Source organism: Molossus molossus, unplaced genomic scaffold, assembly GCF_014108415.1.
Source record: "Molossus molossus isolate mMolMol1 unplaced genomic scaffold, mMolMol1.p scaffold_m16_p_19, whole genome shotgun sequence".
Taxonomy (NCBI): domain Eukaryota; kingdom Metazoa; phylum Chordata; class Mammalia; order Chiroptera; family Molossidae; genus Molossus; species Molossus molossus.
In genome coordinates, this window is record NW_023425354.1 from 50,211,662 (window position 1) to 50,237,009 (window position 25,348).

The window sequence follows — 25,348 nt, forward strand, 5'->3', positions numbered from 1 at the left end:
AACACCCCATAGAAAACACCCCCTCCCCCCTCCCTCAGCTCATCCCCTCCCCCATGCCTCAGCGATCCTCCAGAGGTCGGTTTTCCACCGGTTCGGCCTTGAGTTCTGCTCGGGGGTCTTCAAACCCTAAACGTGTCCTTTGATCACACTGATTTCTTAATGAACCAGTGGTACAGAATGTCCAAAGACTCCCGCTCTGAGAGGTGGGGGGTCTGACCCATTCTGCGTCCAGCCTCCCTTCCATTGGTGCAGAGTTTCGGAGTCCAGTTACTTAGTTTTTATTTTATTTTATTTTTTTATCCTCGCCCGAGGACATTCCTCCATTTCTTGTTCAGATATTGTGGGAGGGAGAGCAAGAGAGAAACATCGACGTGAAGGGACACATCGAGTGGCTGCCACCCGCACAACCCAACCAGGGCCGGGGACAAACTGCAACCAAGGTATGTGCCCTTAGCGGGAACCGAACCCGGGTCTCTCCGGACCGCAGGCCGACGCTCTAACTGCTGAGCCAAGCCGGCCAGGGCTTAGTTTTTATTTTTTATCTATCATTATTATTTTAGCTCCTCCTTTGACTACCTAGGATGTGTTAGGTGAACTACTGAACCTCTGATGACCTTGTGTTTCATGAAGGTTAAGGAGGTCCTCGGTCCCCTCTCCTTCCTCCCACGTAGCTGAGGACATCGCTGCTGCTTCTGCCTCCCAGGTCCTCCCTCCTCTGCCAGCAACACCCACCTGCATGTGTTCAGAGCTATCAGCATTTAAATCCTGAGGTACACCCACATCATCCAGGTTAACGCCCAGAGTGGAAAACCAACACATGGGGTTGTCAACCATGTGACTGTGGAGACATTTGTGAATTTGCTCACCACTGAGGCCAGGCTCTGTCCGGGGAATGAGGATTCCAAAAAGGAAAAGCAGAGACCAAGTCCCCACCCTCAGGAAGCATATAGTCTAGCGTGGGGAGTGACCTTCTGAGAGTCAGCATGTGGCGGTAATCCAGAGTCATTAGGCAAAGGCGCTAAAAGGAATGGTCAGGGAAGGCTTCCTGAAGGAGGTGGCATTTAAAACAAGGCCTAAACCACGAGAAGTCTGAAGGTGTTCTCCCCACTGGTGTGATCACAGCCCATCTCCTAGGATCTCGGAACTGTGTCTCCTAAGAGTAACAAACCTCCCACCTATTACAGGAATATCTATCTTGACCACCTCCCCTTGATTACCTTGCCTGACAGAAAACTCACACCCTCACAAGGAACCATGTTTCCTTTCCAGAATGTTCTGTTTGAAAGTTTCCCTAGAAAAATTGGCCTCCCTTTACCTTCTACTCTTTGATGCCTTTGGGAACTGTGTCCGGCAGGGCAGCAGGCTCAGAGGGCCTCCTTCCCTGTCAGGCCCCTCCCAGGGTTTGGTCCATAAGATCACCAGCCAGGTTTCAGACCCCAGGGTCCAGAGCCTTGACCTCCCCAGCGAAGGGGTGTGTGCCCCCTGACGGCCCCCAAGGAGTACGTGAACAGTACCTGTCGGAGGCACAGGGCTCCTCTGAGTGCCAGGGCTGGCTGGGATCCCAGGAGAACTTCCGGGGCGCTCCCAGGTGGTCTCTGGTCAAAGAAAGAAACAAAATCGCTTTCAGAATTTCATAACGTGGAACCTCAGAGGGTCGCAGAGCAGAACTAGATAATCAGAGCTGAAAGAAGTGGTCTTGGCCGGTCAACTGCCTCCCTACACCCAGGGACCAGGAGCCCACTGCTGCTCACACCTGCCCACCTTCCATGACGACAACACTCCTCTTTGCTGGGGACCCTTCTCCACACAGCTGGGGCCAGCAGGTGCACTTCCAGCTGGGATCCTTTGTAACGTGCACCCTGTCTTATCCCCAGGGCCGCCAACTCATGGACCTCCTGGAACCTAACTGCCAACTGGGCATTTCTCCCCAAACTCCCTTGTCTCCTGAAACCGCAGAGGAAGGAGCTCTGGCCCGGGGTTCTGTACAGAGACATGGCCTTCTGTCAAAGGGGGTGATTTCCAAAGTCCATGCTATGTCTTGTGTGAATTATAACTGCCACATCGGTCTGCCCCCTCTCCCGGTGCCCAGCTACACGGTCCAGCTAGAAGTAAAGGCAATACTGCAGCTACAGTATCGTCCCCCGAACACTACTGTACCCATGTCACCGCTGTGAACAGGCTTCTCACAAAATGATCTCGTGAGGAAAATAAGTTTCGTACTATATAAAATTGGATGCTACACAAAAGCACAAAGAAGAAGAAGGTATCACCCATAATCCCACAACCTGAAGGTCATCACTATCAATACTTTGGTACTTCCATGTCGATTGTTTTCTAGGCACATATACATATTTAAAACAGAAAAAAAAAATCATACTGTATGTTCTTTGCATGGATAGACTTTTGTGAGTATCTTTCCAAAATCATTAACGGTGCCGGACAGTAAGAGGTTAGAATCTATATTAACAGCAAAGGGCCTATAGCCAGACTGCCGGCGTTGGAATCCCAGTTCTGCCTCATACCACAAGCGTAGGCCTGGCCCAGCTAATTGTCCTGTCAGTGCCTCAGTTTCCTCCTCTGAAAATGAGGTCAATAGTGGCATCCACCCACGGCGTATGCAGGCCAAAGGCCTATATGCAAGTGCTTAGCGTAAAGTTTCAAAGTTAGCCCAATAGATGACTGTATGTTAGTTAATAAAACAAATTCTAATCCTGAGAATTTAATTGTCTCAAATGTTACAAACAAAAACATGTAAAACTTTTTCAGTGGCTTCTCTCAATTAGGATTCAAAAAAACTGTGTTTTTGCCTCAAATCTGCTCTGCAGCCCAGGGCAAGACATTCTACCTCTCTGGTCGTCCAATTCTTAATTCAAAAAGAAAGCGTTGAGCTAACTGGTCTTTTAGGCCTCAGTACTCCTGCCCTGCAGCTTTGATGGGTGATCTTAATATTTTAAGACCCACTTTTTGGGTTTAAATTGCTTACGGCTCCAGGAGTTCAGTGGTTACATGGACCCTTCCTTTCTCAAGGGAAAGAAAACAGAATGGAGAGCAAGTCAGGGAAGAGCAGAGAGGCTGTGACCAGGAGCACGAGAGCAACGGGTCTTTCAAAGAGCAGAAGGCCCGGCTCAGTGCGCTGACTGGCTCCAGGCACCCAGACCGGGAGCCTCCGCCAGGGCTCCAGCAGACACAATGCAGCTGCCTGAAGGGTTTGTCCCTGCCCACCTCCCAGTCTTGACCAGCTCTGACCAGTCCAAAACGCAAAGCCACTTCGAGCCTGGGGCAGGAGTGAGGCCAGGCCAGGCAGACAGTTGGACAGAGCCACTGGGCTCTAGCTGAGTGACCTCACCAGCAGCGGACAAATCACCCCAGATGACCATACCACCCACAGGGAGGAAGCCATTTCCAGGTCTTTTGCAATAAGGCTCCCGAATCTATTTACAGCACACCAGGCCCTTGACCAAGCCGACTTGAAACTGCCGTGGCAGCTAGGGGCCATGCTACTCTGACTTGAGGCCCTTTTGCATTCTCTGGGGTTCCATCCCTGAGGTTCTAGGTCATTCCAGGTGACCATCCAGACTCCTGTGAGAGTCACTGCCATGCAGGTCCCGGGGCTCTGCAGACATGGTCTGGTCCGCGTGGAAGAAGTGAGGTGTTCTCTCAGAGAGCCCCATCCAGCCCAAGTCACGAGAAACACATTTTCCCCTCAAGGCAACTCCAACTCAATTCAGACCTCCCACTGAAACCAGGGGAGCCCAACACGCACACATGAACTGACTGTGGATCGACCCAGCCTGAGGGCTCCAAGCCAGAAATTGTCACTTCCCCATCAATGGATTACAGTGGCTGCCTTGTGTCAGCTGTTAAAGAGAGCGTACATCTGAAAGGTGGAAAGTGATATAAATCCAAGTTTCAGACCACAGATGTGCCCTCCGTAAGAAAACAGCAACAGTGACACTAATTGTTAGGACTTACACAGCACCATCGTTCCTAACGGCCGTGGCGCGAGCCTCCCGCCACGGGAGGACAACGACCAAACTTCCCACCACAGAAGACCTGGCCAGGTAGGAAATGCTGGACACCAGGAATCACACCATATAATAAACTAAAATGGCCAAAGGAGCACCCAATCACACATTCCTGTAGACCCAACCCCCTGCCCAAACCCACCAGCCAAGACCCCAAAACCCACTGGCGACAAAAGCTTCCCACCAGTGGATGCACACAGGACGAACTCCAGGTCCTAGGGGCTGCCGTCATCGACCCAACACCCCATGGCTCGGTGATGTGCAGCCCTTCCCTTTGGATAGCCCCCTTCCACCATCCCCTTTTCTTTAAATACATCTGATTTTTCTTTATTCACTGTCTGAAACTGTTATTTAGCATGCCCGCACACCTCGAACCACTGGCTTTCACCTTTCACTAATAATAAACCAATACAGCCCTGGCTGGTTTGGCTCAGCGGTTAGAGCGTCGACCTGTGGACCAGAGAGACCCGGGTTTGGTTCCTGCTAAGGGCACGTACCTTGGTTGCAGTTTGTCCTCGGTCCCATTTGGGGTTGTGTGGGTGGCAACCACTTGATGTCTCTCTCACATCGATGTTTCTCTCTTTCTCTTCCTCCCTCTCCCTCTGAGCCCACTCTACCTGAAGATAAATACAAAAATGTCCTCGGGTGAGGATTAATAATAAAAATAAAATAAAATAAAATAAAATAAAATAAAATAAAATAAAATAAAATAAAATAAAATAAAATAAAATAAAATAAATAAAACAGTACACGAGGTAGAAGTTATTAATTTTCAAGTCACTTCTGGGCTTCATGTCCCCTCCTTAAGACTGTGTTCTGCTGGCACTAGAGGTTCTGGCTTCTAGTGAGAAAGCCACAACAAGCCCCTGGACCTAGGCCACTAGTCACTGTGATTGGCCTTGGGCCCACCTATAAATCCTGGCTCCACCCCAACTCCCTTAATCCCCACGCACCCACCAGTGGACTCCTGCTCCTGACTCGTCCATTTCCTTGGTTGTGGGTGGCTCTCTGCTGTCCCCTGTGGCTATCAGGTGAAATAGCCACAAACTAGTGTTTCCTGGGCCCCTGGCTTTGCAGTCACCTTCTAGTTAGGGGTCTCTGGCTACAGGATATTCCAACCCCTTCCTAAAGTTAAGCAAGAAACTACTGCTGTCTGAACACCCATTTGTGCCGGGTCCACTTCCAGTCCCCCCACACCAGGAGTCTCCTTCAGAGGTCACAAAACACTGTCATTTCTGTTTTTCAGTGGAAGAAACCGAGGCCTCAGGGAGAAACGGCAGAGCTGGGGTTCAGTCTGACAGCAGCGATCACCTCCGAGCTCTGAGCTGGGCTCTGGGAGCTGCCGCCAAACGGGCTGGATGATCCACACAGCACTCTGTTTGCAACTCACCTACAAAATTAGTCCTGTTATGTTAATTTAATATAATATAATAAACACTTATAATGGACATTAGAAATATTTATAATCTAAGTGTGATAGGTATTTAATATAAACTATGGTATTGATTATAAGTATGTGATTTTACATATTGACATGTTATTAATTATCATCATATTTGAGGGCCTGCCTTGTACCTGACCCTGTTTTTTGCACTGGAGATACTGCAGGGCCTTTGACGGGTTAAACTCCCTCCTCCTCCTTCATTTACCTTCAGTGGTCATGATACTGTTTTTTTAATATCAGCATCTGAAATTTACGATGAATGAAAATTTAAAATATTTCCAAGGTGGGGGTGGTGGGAGGAAGTCAAGCCAGGAGACGGGTAATAAACAAGTAAAACGTATGAGGTCAGATCGGGGGACGGTCTAGAGAATACCGCAGGGAAGGGGGACGGGAGGTGTCCTTGGGAAGGGGTGTACCCTGGTCAGGTGGCTAAGGAAGGCCTCGGGGAGAAAGCAGTTATCACTACTGCTGCATCGCAAACTACCCCCGACTTCGCAGCTTAAATCAACAAGCGCTCGCTGTCGCGGACTCAGCGAGTGGGGACTCAAGTGGTGGAGTGGTTCCGGCTCGGCCCATCCAGGAGGCTGCAGTCCGCACACCAACATCCTTGCAGCGTGAAGGCTGGACCGGGGCTGGAGGCGCTCCCTCCAGGTGTTCCCGGGTGCGGCAGCACAGTCCCTGGCCACGGGCTGCACACGGGGCTGCACACGGAGCTGCACACAGAGCTGCACACAGAGCTGACTGCCCGAGGGAGCGAAGACGCAATCTGGCCTCAGAAGCGATGCTCCCTGATGCCGGCCGGATCCTCCTGGGCACCGCCAACCCTGCCAGAAGGCGGGAGGGGCCACACGGCCTGTGTGACGGACCGTGGGCGCCGGGGGGCCGTGTGGGAAGCTGGCGGCCACACAGTGGAGGAGCAAGCCACGCACATGTCGGAGGGAAGAGAATTCCAGGCTGAGGGAACAGAAGACAGAAAGGCTCTGAGGCAGGCCCGGCCGTCACGTCCCGGGAGCAGCAAGGAGCACAGCGTGGCTGAAGAGGAGGTAGCAGCGGTAGAAGAGGCCAGGGGTAACCATCCAGGGCCATGGTTCTCAAAGTGGGGTCCCCACCCCAGCAGCATCGGCAGTACCTGGAATTTGCTAGAAGTGCAAGTTCCCGGCCCTCCCGAGCTCCTGAGTGAGACACTCCAAGGGCGGACGTACCCCGAGATCTATGTTCTCACTGGCCCTCCAGGTGATTGTGCTGAAAGCCCAGGCTCAGGAACCACTGCTCCAGGGTCTTCAGAATCACCCTGAGGACTCTGGCTTTTATTTTGAATGCAGGGACAGCGGAGAAGTGACATGATCCAGTGGCTGCCGCTGGGCGGGGCCTGAGTCTGAGGGTGGCGCCAACACATGCCCACAGACGGTGGTGCCTAGCAGGTCATCTGTGAATGCTGCCTCTCCCTGCCCAGCCTGTCACTCCTCCGAGTCAGACAAGCTCGGGCTGGGCTCTCCCCAAACCCCCTCCAGAGGGAGAAGTGGGGGCCAGACAGTGCGCCATGCGTGGGACAGGCCACCAGGCACCGCTGCCACGCTGGCTGCAAACGCCACTGGTAGAGCTGCCTCCACCCGGGCAGAGACACTGGGGACATGGGGTGTCTCACTCCGCCAGGGAAAGGGTGCCCAGGCAATGACCCCCCACCCCCAGCCCTGCAGCCATACACTCCTCGCTGCTCTCAGACCCCGTGAGCGTGGAGATGATTCCTGAATGACCTGGTAACATGAGGACAACAGCTTGACGGAGAGGTTCTGCTTGGGAAGCTTCATCCAGACCCACTTCCCGTGGGGGCTTCCACAACTGCCCCGACCCTGTCCACGCACAGCTCGGACCCCTCTGAGGGGACAGAGCAGGTGCACTCCCGGCCGGTGGAAAGACACAAAGCCTCGTCACAAACACCTGCCCGGCCCCACCAGCGCTCTGCAGGACCCCCAGGTCTGCCCGCGGCTGCTGGCCTGGGCTGGGACCCCTGCTCTCAGGCAGCCAGGAGAGACCTCGCCCAGCCCCGAGCTTCAGCTCAGACCCGGGCCTTGGACACGGAGGTCTCCCGCGAGGAATGCACGGCAGGAGTCGAGCCTGGGCAGGGGGAGAAGGGGTGGGGAGGTGGTAGCTAATACCCCAGTTCCCAGAGTACAGCCCTGCCAGCCCGGGGGCACGCCCCTGAGCAATGAGACTTCTGCTCTGAGGAAGAGGGGAGCTGGAGACACCAGGACTCCGCTGTCACAGAGAGGGAGACAGCAGATGGAGACCTGGTGTTTGGAACAGCCCTGAAATATTCCGAGACCGCCCAGGGGCTCACTGGGAGCTCAGGTGCTGGCGCCGCACAGACAGATGCTTGAATCCGCGGCCGCCGTTTCCATGAACGGCTGCGGCGCGCTCAGCCTCCCTGTCCTTGTGGTACAGGGGGGATGACACCCGCTAGCCTGGTGGTGGGATGAAGGGCCAGCGAGGCACAGAGCGCCTCCCGCAGTCTCTGACACACAGTGAGCCCTCGGAACACAGGAAACAACAATACTAACAAAACCCTCGCTGTCCCTCCCTTTCCCCTGCTTGCCGACTTCCACCGCCGGCACCCTCCTGCCCCAGTCCTCCCTTTCAGGCCTTCACAGAGCAGTCTCCCAAAGGGGAGGGAAGGGCTCCCTCTGCGGTGCTAGTGGGGAAGAGGGTGCTAGAACGCCTCCTCAGCATTTCTGAGCTGTAGAGATGTCCCCAAACGTCCTTCGTCACAGCAGCTCAGAGGATCCCTACGCAGCCCTGTGATCCAGGTGACGCAGGGGCCTGTGTGCCCATTTCCCAGATGACAGAGGCTGGTGGGATCCTGGCGCTTTGTCATTGGCCTGAACCAAGCTCTGGACTGGCTCCAGCCCACACCAAGGGCCTGGGAAGAGCAGGACCAGGAGCAGTGGGGGGATTCTAGCGAGAGGAGGGGTGGCTGCTGGGACTCTGAGCCTGTCCTTCAGCCCTGATGTACTGGCCTCCTGACAGTGCTCACCTGGCAAACACACTGGGGATCCCTGAGCTTGGGCTGAGGGGTAACGAGGGCTGACTACAGGGTAGGAAAAGGCTGTGTTGTCACTGAGCCAATAGACATTGGCAGCCAACTGCCAGTCCCCAGAGAGTACGACCCCTGTCTCTGGGTGAAGAAAACTGTAAGTCGACGCCAAGAAGGAACTATCGAAACCAGAGCCTGGACACTCGGGAACAGAAACCCCAGCAGGGGCTCCTGGCAAAGCGCCGGTCCTGTTTCCCAAACGTAGCTATTCATCAGGACCATAGGGGCCTCCTGTTAAAAATACGGATTCCCAGCCTTCCCACTTTAAGATTCTGGTTTAGCAGGTCTTGGGTGGAACCCAGAAGTTGCATTTGAACAATTAGCCTCAGTGACTAACCGGAGGGGGGAAAAGCTGGTCGAGTCCATAGCAACATGGTCGAGGGAACCAGCCACAGACTGGGAGCTACCCAAATGAGACACATCCCCAGGCATGAGTCAGAAGTAGGCTCAGCCAGGGTCAGAGCAAGATGCATGGGACGCCCCCCCCCCCCCAATGCCCACCATCTCCCCTGCAGCCTCTGTAAATGTCAGGCTCACAACATCTGCCCAGGGAGCCCCAGCCTTGACACGGGACTTGCTATCTGTTTTGGTTTCCGGGCAGACTTGCGAATTCCAGTAGATTGTCATAACCCCTCAGTAGGGCTGGGTCCTAGAGTCTTTCTCAGAACAGGGGGGCGAAGAGGAGAGGGGAAGAGGCACTGCACTGGAGGAAGTGGGAGGGAAAGGCCCCAGGAGAAGGTTCTAGTGAGCAGCCCTGGGCACAAGGGGGCAGGTGGGCAGGAGGGGGCGCAGGTTGCTCCAGCAGGACCCGCCCCCTTCACAAAGCCTTATCTTAAGCCCCTGAGGGCAAAGTCCTGCATTAGGACAAGAAAGATGCAGTTTTATGCACTGCTGTTCCCAGGGGTTCAATGTAAACAGAGCTAGGGGATCAGGGCCCACAGGATACTCTCATGGCCCCGTGTGCTCCCTGTCAACATTCAGACTCTCTGAGCACTAACTATGAACAGGCACCGGCCTGGGCCTGAAGGTGAGCTGGAGCTCACAGCACCAACCCTGCCCTCCGGGGCTGATCTCCTCCTACCTCAGCTCCGCCTACCAGAGTGCCCCGAGGGCAGGGACTGGGTGTGATAAGTGTGCACCTGTCGGGCAGGCACCCACCCCAGCGGGCACTAAGTGCTTGAAGAATGAAGACTCGCTCCGAGTAGCTGAGTAGCTGTTAGAACGAATTCAGTGACGTGGCCAATGGCTGCGTGACAAAGTGAGTGAGTGAGTGTGTATGTGTGTAGATAAGAAGATGTAAACAGATGGAAAACCAGAAAGGGGCCAGGGAGGGCAGACAGAGCCCCAATTCCCTTCACATCCTATGACCTACAATCGAGCAAGCAGCCCACACGGAGAGGAGCAGAGAACACAGGTGTACGGATAGTTCACAGAAAAACGACTACAAAAGACCAGTAAAGAAGGAAAGATGCCCCTTCTCACTGAAGCTTGGAGAAATACAAACAGACGACAGCAAGACGCTGTTTTTTCACCCACTGGATACTCACATCTCTATGAGCAAAGCTCTGGAAAACAGGCTGGGGATGTCTCGGAAAGGCAGTGTGGAGAGAGCTACCAAAATCCCAAATGCACGTACCCTTGACCTAACAACAGCTCTATCTAGGGGCACAGTGATGGAAGTAGAAAGATGCATTTTGGAGCGTTTTTTTTTTTTTTGTCGGAGGGAAAACCCCAGAGAAAGGCCGTGACTGGCCACTAGGGGGCACCGAGCATGCGGTGCTGGCAGGGCGGCGCCCTGCAGCTGTTCCAGGGAATGAGGTGCATCTGGGGGTGCGGATACGCACAGCACCCCCATGCACACGGCTCCGCGACCCGCGCATACAGCTTCTCCGCACACGTATAAAAGGGCCTGAGCAAAATGCACACGCACAGAAAGTTCCTGAAAGACCCCACAGCATTTGATACTGGTTGATTCTAAACAACGAAACCCAAGTAAAAAGGCTATTTTTACACTTGAATGTTTTACCAAGTACATTAAAACTTCCCATGAAAGAGACAAAACCGTGTTGTGTTGGTGCAGGAATAAAGAGAAAAAAAACGATAGAAAAGGAAAAACAAGACACAGACCCAAGCCGACTAGGTTGGTACATGGTGAAGGGGTGCTTGTCTGGGCAGTGGTGGAAGGCCCAGCTGAGTCGGTCAGTGCCGCCGTCACAACAGGCCGACAACCTGAAAAACACTAAGGTAGGTCCATTTCTCACGTACTTCCTGAAATAAAATTCCATCTGCGTTAACATTTTTAAGGAGTGGGGGGAAATGTCCATGAGAGTGCTAGGAGAAAATACTACCTTCTTTTGTTGGCAAAGGCCACTCTTTTTGGTGGTGCTAATTCTCGCCCGAGGATATTTTTCCATTGATTTTTTTTTTACATAGAGTGGAAGTAGGGAGAGAGAGAGAGAGAGAAACATTGATGTGAGAGAGACATATGGATGTATTGCCTCCTGCATGACCAGGATCAGGGCTGGGGGTCGAACCTGCAACCCAGGTACATGCCTTTGACCGCTTTCGAACCCAAGACCCTTCAGTCTGTGGGCCAACACTCTAACTGCTGAGCCAAACTGGCCAGGGTGGCAAAGGCTTCTAAAATATTTTTTCCTTTATTGATTTCTAGAGAGAGGAAGGGAGAGGGAGAGAGAGAGAGAAACATCAATGAAAGAGAACATCAACTGGCCGCCTCCTGCATGCCCCCCATGGGGATCAGGCCCACAACCTGGGCATGTGCCCTGACCGGGAATCACACTGGCGACCTCTTGGTGCATGGGTCAGTGCTCAACCACTGAGCACACTGGCTGGGCAGCAAAGGCCTTTTTAAAATGTGGCCCCAAAAGGTAGAAACCATAAAAGGCAGAGATTGGCTAACCTCTCTATAAAAATAGAGTTTATAAAAATCCCAATCAGAATGATAGAACACCATAAAGAATTAGAACTGCTTGCCACCCACGATCAAGACCCTTCTCTAAGAACTGTCCAGACAGTTCTGCTTGCCGTACAGATCCCATCCCAGGGGTGTCCCTCCTGGGCCCAGCTCTTTGGACCAGCGAGCACTGTAAAGAACAGGATGTGGGGTGGGTATCTCCCATTGTCAGGGACAATTTTCTGCTAAACGGCTGCTAAAGAAAAAAGGCAAGTCTGCAGAGTAAAAAAATAAATAAAATAAAAATGTATGCAGCAAACCCAGAAAAGGAGGCCGAGACCTCACAAGGTCCCAGAGGCAGGATGATCACCTCAACACCTGACTTTCTGGTTCTGAAGCGGGGCTGCTCGGAGATGCCCCACATCTTTCTAAAATGTCTTTTCTCATAAGCTGGTTTGAAGACTGTAAGCAGACAGCCCCTGCCCACGGACATCCAAACCGCACTGCCCTGTAAATGGCCAGCGCCAGCCCTGAGGCCATCAGATCCGCATCGGGAGTCTTCTGTGAACATGCTGAATTGGGACTTCTTAATATGGCCCAAGGAGGCCCTCCACAACCTCTGCCAGGGAGCAGCACACGCTCGGCCGTTCCGAAGCTTCTCGTCCAGGAAGTGGCCTTTTCCACGCGTGCATCACCTCTCTGACTTGTTTCCTGAGAAACTCAGCATCTATGAGCTTCCACCGCTCTGCACCGCTGATCCACATTTAGAAGACTTTCCCGTAAAAGGTGTGACTTTACGTTTAGAAATAATGCTCAAGTCCCGAAGAGTGTTGCTTTTTCACACGACGGAGGAGAACTGTCAGGAAGAGCTAGGGTTATTTTGGGAAACAGAAATAAGTACTCATCTCTCTGAGGTGCGGCCACAAAGGTGCTTGATTCCAGAGGAAGGCCAGCCAGCTCCCAAGTCGCAAAGGGCCCTGTGCCTCCTTTGGGCACATAGGAGAAGTCCTTATCGTGAACCAACGCTGCAAAAAGTATATAGAAATTCTGCGCAAAATAAGCTATTCTCAAACATCAAGAAAGGGCATTCAGGACCGAGGCGGCCACACAGAATGGGGAAGCGATAGGCAGCATTTTGGAGATGAATGAGCCAAGATTCCTTGGGAAATGGCCCGAGCAGTTTTATTAAACCTCTGTGCAAAGGGGCCCGAAAGCCTCATTCATTTAGGGGAAGGGCGGGGCGCTATAAGCAGGAGCAGGTGGGCTGTCTACCAAGTTCCCAGGTGATGCTGACGCTCCTGTCGGAACCCCACTTTGAGAACCACAGACCTAGAGGAAAACAAGAAAGGGCAGACTTCCTTGCAACAGTTTGCCTGGCCTCCAGGCGTTGGAGGCGGAGCCATTAAAAGAACTTGTTTTCAAGGTACAACAATGAAAACAAACCCCAGATTCCTCAGTACTTGGAAGCACCCACTGCTCCTCCATCTCCTCCCAACAGGGGGTGCTGTTGAGAACCACAGCGAATACTGAGGTTGACCGGAGAGATCACAGAGAAAAGTGAACCTAACAGGGCAGGAGCTCTGAGAGCAAAGAAGAGACCCTCCAGGACCACACATACTGGGGTGTCACACAACCCTCTCCAGGGTTTCATCCCCAGCTCTAAAGCCCGCCAGTGAGACGAGTTTGCATTTGCACACCTGGTGATAAGAATTCACTCTTCGTGTGCAAGAGTTGAGTGGGGTGGGGAGGTGTGTGCTCCCTGACCCTTCCTGCTCTGCTCCCTGAGGCTTTTCTGTATTGTCCCCACCCCTGCCGACACACATCATGTTTATATACCAGCAGCAGAAAGCAAGCGAAGTCCTCCTCGGTGGCAGGAAGGGGGATGGGGGAGGGTCTCCTTGACTCCCAGCCTAGCACACTCCTCCTTCTGAGATCAGGGGACCCAGAATCCATGGTGCTCCTCACACCTGGGCCCTTTGAGGCTCCGGTTTATGCATCTGGGCCCTGGAAGGAACCCCAGAACACAAGGCCACTTCTTTAGGGGAGCAGAGGAGGACGGGATGGTGTGCTGGGAAAGAGAGCGCATTTTCTACTTCAGAGAAATTACTTTATCCTGCTTATAAAAGTGTTACAGATCCAGGGAGAAATCAGTGGAAAACACGTAAGAGGAAAAGAGAAAACAGAAGTCCTCCGAACCCCATGGCTCAGAAAGAACCACTGTGAACAGCACCTCTCCCGCCCGCACCTGAATGCCGAGGTGCATCATGGGAGCGGAGGGCACCCAGCCAGCAGCAACAGGGACAGAGAGTCACGGTGGCAGGGAGCTGGGTCCTGTCTGCATGGCCACTAGGGTCTGTCCCTTGGGGGAAACACAGAGCTTGAGAGAGCTTTCGAAACCAGCCCAACACCTGTTTTAGAGACAGGGAATCCAGGCTTCCAGGAGCCGGGGACGCACGGAGGAACCGACCAAAGGACAGAGCTGTGGCATCACCTCCAGCCAAGTCCTCTCTGGGACACTCAAGAGCTATCAGGAGAAGGATCAGAAGGATCTGAAGATCAACTGCTTTACGAGTCTCTTTTCTGAAGTTTCTAGAAAAGCTTCTCTGCACTCCCTTCTCCAGGAGCCACCAGAATTCGGGGACCCAGGCAGCTATTTTAAACCACAGCCCACACCCCGTATTCACTGACTGGCTCACAGTGTGGCAGGAAGGCCACCTCTCCTGCTGCTAGTGCTACCTGACCCCACACCAGGTGTCGGAGATGTAGGTGGCAGGGTGCGCCTCTCCAGGGCATCACGGAGGGCACAATGCCACTTGCTTGGCTTAGCAGTGTCCAAAGAGACCACCAGGGGCAAGTCACGCTGGGGTATGGGGAGTGCACTGGTTTTCAGGGGCTGCCTCACCACACACCAGGGAGGTCGCTTAAATACCAAAACTATATCGTGTCACAGTCTGGGAGCTGGAAGTCTGAGACGAAGGTGTTGGCGGGGTGGTCTCTCCTGAAGCAGAATCTGCCCCAGGCCTCTCTCGCCTAGTTTCTCGTCAGTCCTTGGCTCATAGTGGTGTTCTCCCCGCGTCTTCACACCGTCTTCCCTTGGTGTCCAAACTCCCTTCCCTAAGGACCCCACCCACTGTCAGGGCCTGCCACGTTCCAGCACGACCTCATCTCGCTGTGACCATCTGCAGAGACCCGCTATCCAAGGTCACATCCACAGGTCCCGGGGTTAGGACTTCAACATCTCTGGCAGGAGGAGAGCACAGCTCCACCCGTATCAGGAAGCAAACGCCTAGAGCTGGCTGGGAACGTTAGGAGGCCGGGATGGAGGTCGCGCTAACACAGGGAGTCGATATGGGGGCAAGAATGTCTAGATAAATAAGAGGCAGAGGACTCAAAGGATTCGGCAGCAGCAGGTCTAAGGTCTGTGGCAGGGCCGAGAGGGGCAGCAAGGAGATCGACTGTCAGGGACCAAAGGCATCCAGGGACCAGATGGCATCCAGGCAGGGCACGCGTATACAGTCAGACTGCTTGTGAAAATAATAAAAATTTTCTGTACCAGCTGGAACACTGCTTTCCTCTGACCTCCCACCCCAAGAACCTCTCTCCAAGACCCTTCTCTAGGTCCCTACAATGGCCACGAAAGGGTTAGTATCTGGGGCCAGGGGAAGGGCCCCCTCCAGCATATCTTCCCACACCCCTGGACTGGACCACTCAGTAATTTCCTCCGCTCTCCCCCGACACGGGGGCTCCTCCTTCTCAGGTTGAGGGCATCTTTGGACACACAGCCAGGCCGTTTCCACCGCTGGCAAGAGGGCAGGAGCTGCGTTCAACAGGAATGTCCAGGGGCTGCTGTGGGCAGGGTCCAGCTCACGATCTGTCCGAGGATGGCAGGACCCTTCAGAGGGGGTCTCCGTGCCCGGAGCGCGGCGGCCAGGGAGCGGCATCTCGCACGACCAACACCTCACCCAGTTCTCCTCCCGCGTCTCTTGGATGAGCACTGCCTACTTGGAAATCCAACTGGGTCTGAAATCACAGAGAGGCTGTGACCCCGGTCCAAGATCCGCCTTCGATAATAAAGATCACATAACCCGGAAATCATGAGCTTTGCACACAGAGGGGAAGCCGAACAGCGGGGGGTGAAGAGCACGTTGGGATTCTGACCCCTGGTTTCATAGAATTTCCGAGCCGGGGGGCCCTTCAGAGTCCGGCAGAAAAGAAAACCGACTCCCACCCGCCAGGAGAGGCCCATCGAACAATCTCCTCTCCGCTTCAGGAAGAATCCGTCTTTGCACGCGTGTAGCCATGGGCATTGGGTTTGCCCACACACCCCGCGTGCAGCCGTCCAAGTGCATAATTAGAGCTGGGGACTGGTAGCAAACACTTGTTGCTTGATAATGAAGTTACATGGTCCTTGCCTGCTCTAAGCAGAATGTAACCTACAGGTGTGTTCCACTTCACTAGGTGTCCCCTGCCTCACCCTTTAAACAGCCACACTGATTATATCTGTGCAGACTGCCCTTCCCTCTGGACCCCGACTTCCTGCTGTAGCCACATGTTCCCACGGGCCCTGCCCCTGGCACTCACGGATGGGCCTTACCGAAGCCCAGAGAGGCTGCGCGTCCTGCAGCCGGAGCTGCAGGAGTAAGACAGCGTGGGATGAGTCTGAAGGCCCGTCTCTTGCAGCAGAAGCTTCAGAACTGCTGACCAAGGTCAGTCACTTCTCCTCAGAGCGTTCCTTCCCTTACCCAGTCCCATCTCATAATCTCGTTTTCAAGTGCCTTTATAAAGGATCTTTCTGACTTTGTGTATCATGCCAGTTCTCCCCAGCAATACTTGGTGCAAACCCATGAGGCTCTGTTTGAACACAGGTCAAAGTCAATACCTTCAAGAACTGGACACATAAAATGCACACATGCTCTGGCCAGTTTGGCTCAGAAGTTGAGTGTCGGCCTGCGGACCAGAGAGTCCCGGGTTCGGTTCCCGCTAGGGGCACGTACCACAAAATAAATAAATAAATAATAATAAATAAGTAAATAAAATGCATGCATGAAGCCAACTGAACAGAAGAATTGGGGGTAGTGGCAACTTCTCAGCTCCACCCAGTTGTGCTCAGGCAGCGGGGTGGTCCAGTGTGGCCATGCCTCAGGATTTTTCAAGAGAAGACAAGTGTTTGGGCATTTATGAAAAACCTCCCAACTTTTCAATGTTGGCAACTAACTGAATATTTTCAAGCACTGTGCACACAGAATAAATGCTTCAGTGCACAGCCTCTGGCCTCGAGACTACCTAGCGTGTGACACTACTGGACTTTTATCTTCGCAGAACAGCTCGCCAGGACCTGGACTCTGCCCTGAACGTCACACCTGACGTCACACACAGCAGCGCCACGTCCCTAGACATTCAGTCATGACAGACCAGCGCCTTTCTTAGGGATTGTGTGTTATTTTTATTTATTTATTTTTTTATCCTCACCTGAGGACATTTTTGCATTTATCTTCAGCTAAAGCGGGAGGGAAAGAAGGAGGGAGAGAGAGAGAGAAACATCGATGTGAGAAAGACACATCAACTGGTTACCACCCACACGACCTCCACTAGGGCCGGGGACAAACAGCAACTGAGGTACGTGCCCTTAGCGGGAACCGAACCTGGGACCGCAGGGTAGCACTCTAACTGCTGAGCCAAGCTGGCCAGGGCACAGACCAGCACTTTTTTTTTTTTTATCCTCACCCGAGGACATTTTTCTATTTTTTGTTCAGATAGAGCGGGAGGGAGAGAGAGGAAGAGAGAGAGAGAGAAACATCGATGTGAAGGGACACATTGAGTGGCTGCCACCCGCACGACCAACCAGGGCCGGGGACAAACTGCAACCGAGGTACATGCCCTTAACGGGAACCGAACCCGGGTCTCTCTGTACCGCAGGCCGATGCTCCAACCGCTGAGCCAAACCGGCCAGGGCGACCAGCACTTTTTAAAAAGAGTTCAAATCTAGCAAGTGTCATTCCTTATGAGTATACAACTCACAGTCATCTTATACCTTTTCTGGCTTTTCATTAATGAATATTGGTTGATCGAATGACTGATAGAGATCCTGCCCCTTAATAACGTGAGCTGTTCCATACCACCAGATCCCCCGGGAACCCGGCAGGCCCCTGGGCTCTGCAGTGTGGGGAATGGAGAGAGGACAGTGGCCATTGCTGGCACACTCTTCCTACCCAGGCAGAGGTAAAAACCTCCAGAGAAAAATGAAAAGAGGAACTTGACCACTCCACATCCGAGGCCTGAACGGTTCCACCGGACTCGGAGCGGCTCGAAGGCAGGGGTGGTGTTCATTTCGTCCAGGTGCCACAGTGCTATGCAGAATACGAAAATGAAAACAGTGTAAGCCCCAAATTCTCTGCCTCAGCCTTAGCTGGAAACAAAGTTGAAACCAGAGTTCACAGGTGTTTTTAAAATAGCAAAAATGCTGAGATTAAAAAAAAAAATTGAGCCACTGACGCAGCTGCTTTGACATTGTAAGACCTGCCACTACCTCCTATTATACAGATAAGAATGAAACTAGAAACTACAGTCAGTTCTCCTATCCGTGGGTTCACATCAACCACAGGTTGAAAATATTTAAAAAAAATTTTTTTTTCTTTATTGATTTAAGAGAGAGAGGAAGGTAGAGGGAGAAAGACAGAAACATCGATGAGAGAGAACACTGATCGGCCGCCTTCTGCATACCCTCACTGGGGATCGGGCCCACAACCTGGGCATGTGCCCTGACTGGGAATCGAACTGGTGACCTCTTGGTCAATGCTCAACCACTGAGCCACACTGGCTGGGCTGAAAAATTTTTTTATAAAGTTATATTGTTGCTGACGTGTATTACGTAATTAGGCCTATGATGGTTACATCTGGACTGGACGTGTACAGACCTTTTCCCCTTGACATTAGTCCCTACACAATACAGTATGACAGCCCGGCCGGTGTGGCTCAGTGGTTGAGCGTTGACCCATGCACCAAGAGGTCGTGGTTCGATTCCCGGTCAGGACACATGCCCAGGTTGTGGGCCCGATCCCCAGTGGGGGGCATGCAGGAGGCTGCCGATCGATGTTCCCTCTCATCAATGTTTCTGTCTCTCTCCCTCTCCCTTCCTCTCTCTCTAAAAATCAATAAAGAAAAAAATTATTTTAAAGCATACAATACAGTGACTTTTAGTATATTTCATAGACTCATGCAACTATCACCACTATTTAAATTCAGAGCATTTGTATTTTCTCACGAAGAAACCCCCTCCCTATGAGTGGTCACTCTTTCTCAGTCCTTCCCCAGGCCCTGGAGACCACCTGCTACTGTCTGGGTCCATGGATTTGCCTGTTCCAGGCATTTCACACAAATGGAACCAAACACGCTGTGGCTTTCACTTAGCGTGATGTTGTCAAGGTTCACCCATGTAGCAGCCTGTGTCCGGGCTTCCTTCCTTTCCATGGCTGAATAATATTCCACTGTAGGGATGTACCAATTTTGTTTTCAGCCACCAGCTGGTGGACATGTAGGTTGCTTCTGGCCACTGTGAAGAATGATGCTACGAACATCCATCCGTAGACAGGTTTTTGTGTGGAGGTATGTTTTCAGTTCTCCTGGGTATGTATCTAGGAGTGGAGTTGCTGGGTCCCATTCCATATTCTTTTTGTTTCTCTTCCACATCCAAACCATTTGCTGCTTATCAGTGACTCCACCCACAGCCAACGAGGAAAGTTCTTACACTGTTTACCAAAAGCAGTCTTCGCAAAGTAACTCAACTTTCTAGAGTATAGCAAACAATAAAATACTTTCTGTCTTTGTCTTTTGACTCTCAGGGGCCCTCAACTTCCTGGCAGTGTGACTGACTCTCTAACCCACTAGGCATCTGCCAAAATCCCAGGAGATTACCGGTCTGAAAAACTGGTGAGAAATGGGGACCGGGAGATGCGCTCCAAGATTAATTTAACATTACAAACCAAGTGTAATCTCTGGAAGAAAACACAAAACCCAAACAGAAGCATATTAATAGTGAGCTCTAAGTTCTAATAACTTTCCACTCAGAGTCCATTAAAGAAAAAAAATACAGCCAAAATAATAAAAGTTCATGCACACACACACACACACACACACTCACTCTCTCTCACACACAAATTCAATCAACCAAATGTGCCAAATGAAAGCATCTTTTAGACTCACATTTGTTCAACACAGATGGACAGAAGAAATAAACCGATGTTTTTGGGTTTAGAAGATTCTCAGGGCAACTTTTATTAACGAAATTATCAGGGCTGCTCTATGCTGGGAGTTAGAAAAGTATCCAATTATTTGTAACAAAGAAAAGCTGAAAGAATGCTTTGGAAAGTGTTCTACTGGAAAACTTATCCAGAAACTCACATTAGCTCCTGATGTAATAAAGTTAAATGGGAACCTACTCATTTAAGGAAAAATTAAAACAAGAAATCAACAGAACCACCATTTGGCAAATAAATCCAAAAGCTCAAATCCTGGTTTAATCCTCCAAGTTTCGCTCACAAACCTAATAAAACATTTATACATATGGATTCTTCGTGAAAAGAGCTTAAAAACAATCCCCAGCGTTCCTGGCTCTCAGCTAAATAAGATAGTTAAGTTTCCCTTAAAAATAAGTGTTATTTCAGATCATTTTTTCTACTAATCCATGAACTCAACTATCCTTACTAAGTAAGTCACCACACCCCATGCCCATCCTCCTGAATAATGAAGCAAAAATCAAAGGTTAGAACACCGGGAACCCACACATCCTGGCATATGAATGGCCATGTGAGTGAGTCAGTCTGCCACACGGGGACCCCATTTCCTCACGGGTAAAAAGAATGATTCTATTTGCTAGACCACCACCCTTCTTCTTTCGAGAGCCAGGTGGTGAGTATTGTTGGCTCTGGGAACTCGGATCTCGACTCCACTCTGCCATCATCATGCAAAAGCAACTTCAACTACATGTAGACACAATGGCACGGTGTGCTCGGATAAAAACGTATTTACAACAGTAGGCTATGTGCTGTATTTGGCCCATGGGCTGTACTCTGCCAACTCCTGTGTTTGATGATTTGGAAGGTTCCCCCAAGGACGAGTCAAAGTCATTGGCTGCTGAAAGCCAAGTCGGACCCTGGAGGGGACCGTTCAGGCAGCTCGCTCGTCTGGGCACGAGGGAGCCTCTGCGTGAGGGCAGAGGGCAGAGGGCACGGACATGGGGCTCTTCCGAGCATTTCCATCAGCTGCCTCCTTCTGTTTCTGCTGATACCTCAGCCTGCTCCGCTGACCATCACCATGGCCTGGGAGGAAGCATCACTATGGGGGGTGGAGTCCGGCTTTCTGAGAGGTTGCTGGGGTCAGAGGAGACAATCCAAACATGTGGGAAACAGATCTGCAAGGGAAGGGGCTTGGCCAACAGGAGGTGAGAGGGGTGCTCTCTCCTGCACTGCTCCCCCCCTTCCCACGAGTGACCGCCCCGGGGAGAGCGCGCTGGGTCTGCGCTGTTCACCGCAACACGGGCCAGCAGGCTGGCGGCTCCCTCTGTCCCTCCCAAATAAGATGTAAACACGGAATCCCTGCCTCGGGCTCTGCTTGCTGGAGGGAGAGCTGGGGCACCCTCCTCAAATGGCCGTTCTTCAGAAATGAAAGGCAAAGATAACATAAACACAGCTACTGGATTTGAAGTGTACAGTGACGGACTCGTAAGGTAAAATAGTGAGTCCTGCATTAAACAAAACGAATCTTGGCCTTCATGACTGGCTTGTAATACCCTTCAATGTCCTAACGGTAAAACGTGCCCTACACACTGACTACAGCCTCTCTCCAAAAGGAAGCCCCGAATACCCATAACCGTATCACTGCTAAGTGACTAAATGTGCATCTCTGCCTTCCAATTATAAATGGAACAAATACTATTGTGCTATATCTCTTGAAATGCAATGATCTGTTGTGCAAATCAGAGGCCCCCGCCCACCCCCAACACCAGCTCAGGTCCCCGGACAGGACAGGTTATTGATAATCGCTCACTATCCATGAATAAACACAATCCCAGTTTTTGGGGAATAGGATGAACTTTTAGTGAGAATACAGCATTTTCTGAAACAGTAGAAGACAAACAACTTCCTGACAGCAGAACCCCTCCCTAGGGTTTTGGGGGCCTGAGCGCAGGGCCACCCCGCACGGCGAAGCGCTCTGGAGAGCCGCACACACGGGGCTGGCGCTTCCCCGAGTCCCTAACGGGCAGGCTCTGCGGCCACAGTGGAAACAACGCTATCCATTAACACCCACTGAAACTTCCTGTCAGCCGCCTGGCCTAACACTATTTCTTAAATAATCTATGCTTCCTCCAGTGATTTAAACGACCACTCTGCCATAAATCTGACCTATATTCAGCCTGCGTGTGACTGCCCCTTCCTGGTCATCTCTCCTCCCTTGCCCCCTCCCGGACTCCGCGTCTCTCTGCGGGCTCCCTCCTGGAGGCTTGCCCCGGGTGCTCTCCTGCAGTCTCAGGACTTCACTTCTCTCACGATAATAGAGAGGAGTCCTGGGTCGCCACCTGTGGTCGTGCAGGTTGGTCACTGCACAACAGTGTCAGGCCGAGCGGGCACGTGGGGGTACAATCCATTCTGCTCTCTGCTTGCCAAGTGGTGCACCCACAGAGCTCCCCAGATTCCCATCTCTAGCCCAGCTGTCCCAAGTCACAGACCCATCCACCCAAGCACATGCTAGCCATCTCTTCCGGAAAGTCCCCCAAGGAACCACACACTCAACACGGCTTCGGCGTCCTCCTCCCAAGCCCGTCCCTGCCTCGCGCCGTTCTCATCGCATGGCTGCGGCACACGAGGCAGAGAACTCGGAGGAGCTGGAGCGTTCTTCTTGCCCTGACTTGAAGCCTCCTGTCTGACAGATCCTACCTCCTCCTCTGCAGCCACAGCTGCACACGCGGAGCTGACCTCATTACTTCGCTCTCATTTAGCCTGCCGGGCCCTGCGCCTGCCGTCCTTAAACCCGTCCCTCTGCTGCACAAGCAATCTTGCCACAGTATTCCGATCCTGTCACACCATCGCTCTGGATCCTACCATAGCGTTCCTCTGCCCACAGGGCCACGACCCAGCTCCTCAAAGTGTCTCAGGGGGTCTTCCGCAGGCCAGACCCCTAGCCACCCCCTCACTTCTCTGTTCTTTACCAAATACTTCAGCCTTTCCTGGCCGACTCGCCTGGGCTCATGCAGTGACCTCAGCATGGAATCCCTGGGTCGAGCGCCCCCTCTTGGAAGACTGTTTGATACCCAGATAAAGGTGACGACTTCTTTCTTTGAGCCCCTGATTCCCATGTGAACACCCACAAGGCTTATTGGTTTCTGTGTGTCTCTGACTCCATTAGAACCGCAATCTTTGAAGGCGGAGATGGCCTCTCTTCGGCTTTTGTATCCCCCCAGCCCAGCCAAGGACCGTGACAATCCCTGTCCATAAAATCCCTGGATTTGAGAATAAGCAGATTAGCCAGAGCAAGGTCCTACAACTGTGACCTGGGCTTTAGTGATGTCTGCCTGTGGTACAAACACGAGGGCAGAATGCCTGCCGTGCCCAGGCGCCCTCTGCGACAGAGGTGATCAAGACTGAGGGAGACGCAGCATTTGGGGAAGAGGTGGGCAGGGCAGGGCACTGGTGGCATGTGCGTCCTGGGCAGTGGTGCAGGCCTCTGGCCCGACTCCCGGCGGGAGAGACCCGAGCGCTGGGCAGAGAGCTGGGCACAGCAGGCTGAGTTGGGAGGGGACACAGGAGGTCAGACAAGTGCGGGCGAGAGAAGAGCAGGTGGCGATTCTGACAGGCACTTCACTGCAGAAAGGCAGTCAGGTCACAGACTTAGGAGGCAGCCCGGCAGCCAAACAAAGGCCGCCTAGGCAAGGAGTCCAGAGAAGAACCAAAGGGACAGAGGACTTCTCATTCCCGTAGACGAAGGAGCAAAATCCTTAACACGACGTTCAAGGTGGATATAATCCCTCCAAACACCACTGGCTCTTCGCTAACAGGAAGGTACTGCCCACTGGCCACCCTTTCCTCATCCTTCCCATCTGAAATGAAGGGTACTACCTCCTCCAGGAAGCCCCCCCTGACCTCGCAGGGTCTCAAATGAGTTTGCTCTCACAACACCCTGGGCTTCTCCTTCATAGTCTTGCTCAGAATTGTAATCAAATATGTATTCATTTAAATTCTGTTTCCACAATGAGAAGAAGTACTTTGAGGGCAGGGACTGATTCTTCTTTATTATTATATCCCTAGCATTCAGCACCCTGCCTGGAACGTATCTGAAGCCAAGTGTCTGTTGAAGAAGCAGTTCAATCAATCAAACAGATACAGAATGAATTAAATACCATGAATACCACTGGCATGCATCTAGAATGCAAGGCCAAGGAGCCTACTACACAGCTATCTTTGAAAATGGGTTAGGCTGAAATGCACCAGTATAGATAGTCCATTGTCACAGCAGTTTCTAAAACAACACTGATAGTTTTCCCCAATTAATTAGAAAGAACAACCCTACATGTGTTTAAAAGGTGAAAAAATATAAATATCTGGAAAAAGATGTGTGCTAAATAGCTCCAGGGTCCTGGACTAGGGATTTTTAATTTTTATTTTAAATACTTCTGGAACTCCCTCAATTTTTTACCAAGAATATACTATTCTCGAATTAAAACACACACACACATGCTGATTGTAGGAAGTCACTTTTACCCCTGGCACAGACCCAACCTCCTGATGATCTCGGGATCATCTGGTCCAATTTCTGCATTTTGGGGAGCTACACAGAAACACACTTTCCTCTGAAACATCAAAGTCTGATAACACTGCAAAGCTGCTCGTGTGGTTGTTTTGAGGAAGCTTAAGATTAGAAAAGTCAGAAATAGACCTACTTCCCTTTTCCTAGAAACCGGGGTTACCCATTCAACTAGAACACCCCTCTGGGCGCGGCAGGCCGGGTTGCCAGGGTTACCAACAAACTAGCAGCTGGAGTGGCAGCTGCCAGCTGCTCCCTGTAGACAGTGGCTGGTTCTCCTGGCACCAGGACCCCTCCAGGTGCGGGCTCATAATCATCAGCCGTGTTGATGGTCCCGTGGGTGGGACGAGGTGGCCATAGACAAGGGACGTGAGAAGCCAAGTCTGAGCCAACAGGCAGACTGCAGGTCCTGCCTGAGCACACGCATCCGTGATCCCTACCAAAACGAACTTTCTGTGTTTCTAACCTTGCTCCCTCGTGGGGTTTCCCTGGGGAGTCAGGAAGGTCAGCTGTAAGCTGGTTTGCTCTGCCCTGCCCACGACCACAGGCCTGCCACCTGCTCTTGCTCACCTTGCTGTAGTCACCTGCTACACCCCCTTCACCCTGCAGTCAACATCCTGGCACCTGGAGTCACCGTGAAGGCCCAAGAAGCCCACAGTAATCAGGGTCCTGGAGGTGCCGTCCTACCTCTACTCAGAAATGCGCATGGAACCGCGTTATCTGTTAGAATAAATAACCCGTAAGTAGCCCCAGTGTTTCCCAAAGAACATGCCAAGGAAATGCCAGGCAGTGATGATCCAGGTGAGAGCTAGAGGTGCGGTGGGGAAGGTAGAAAAACTGCACACCTGTGATGCCTGTTTGGGAATTTCTGTATCATTCAGTACATGCAAAACCGCAAGATGTCACGCATAGCTCAACCTGTTCAACTTTAATTAATTAATTTATTTTATCCTTACCCGAGCATGGAGATATATATATCCATATAGATATATATATATATCTATATGGATATATATATATTTGCATTTATCTTCAGGTAGAGTGGGAGGGAGAGAGGAAAGAAGAGAGAGAGAGAAACATCG

The 25,348-nt window shown here is 51.9% G+C and overlaps 1 protein-coding gene across 5 annotated transcripts in view; it reads right to left on the reverse strand.

Moving 5' to 3' along the window:
• Window positions 1–25,348, reverse strand: part of GAS7 (growth arrest specific 7) — a 188,958-nt gene that overhangs the window by 57,610 nt on the left and 106,000 nt on the right. For all 5 annotated transcript variants that reach the window (XM_036267943.1, XM_036267946.1, XM_036267948.1 and 2 more), the window contains exon 3: window positions 1,515–1,595. In XM_036267943.1, the coding sequence (XP_036123836.1) occupies window positions 1,515–1,595 (81 nt within the window). The remainder of the gene's footprint in view (window positions 1–1,514; window positions 1,596–25,348) is intronic.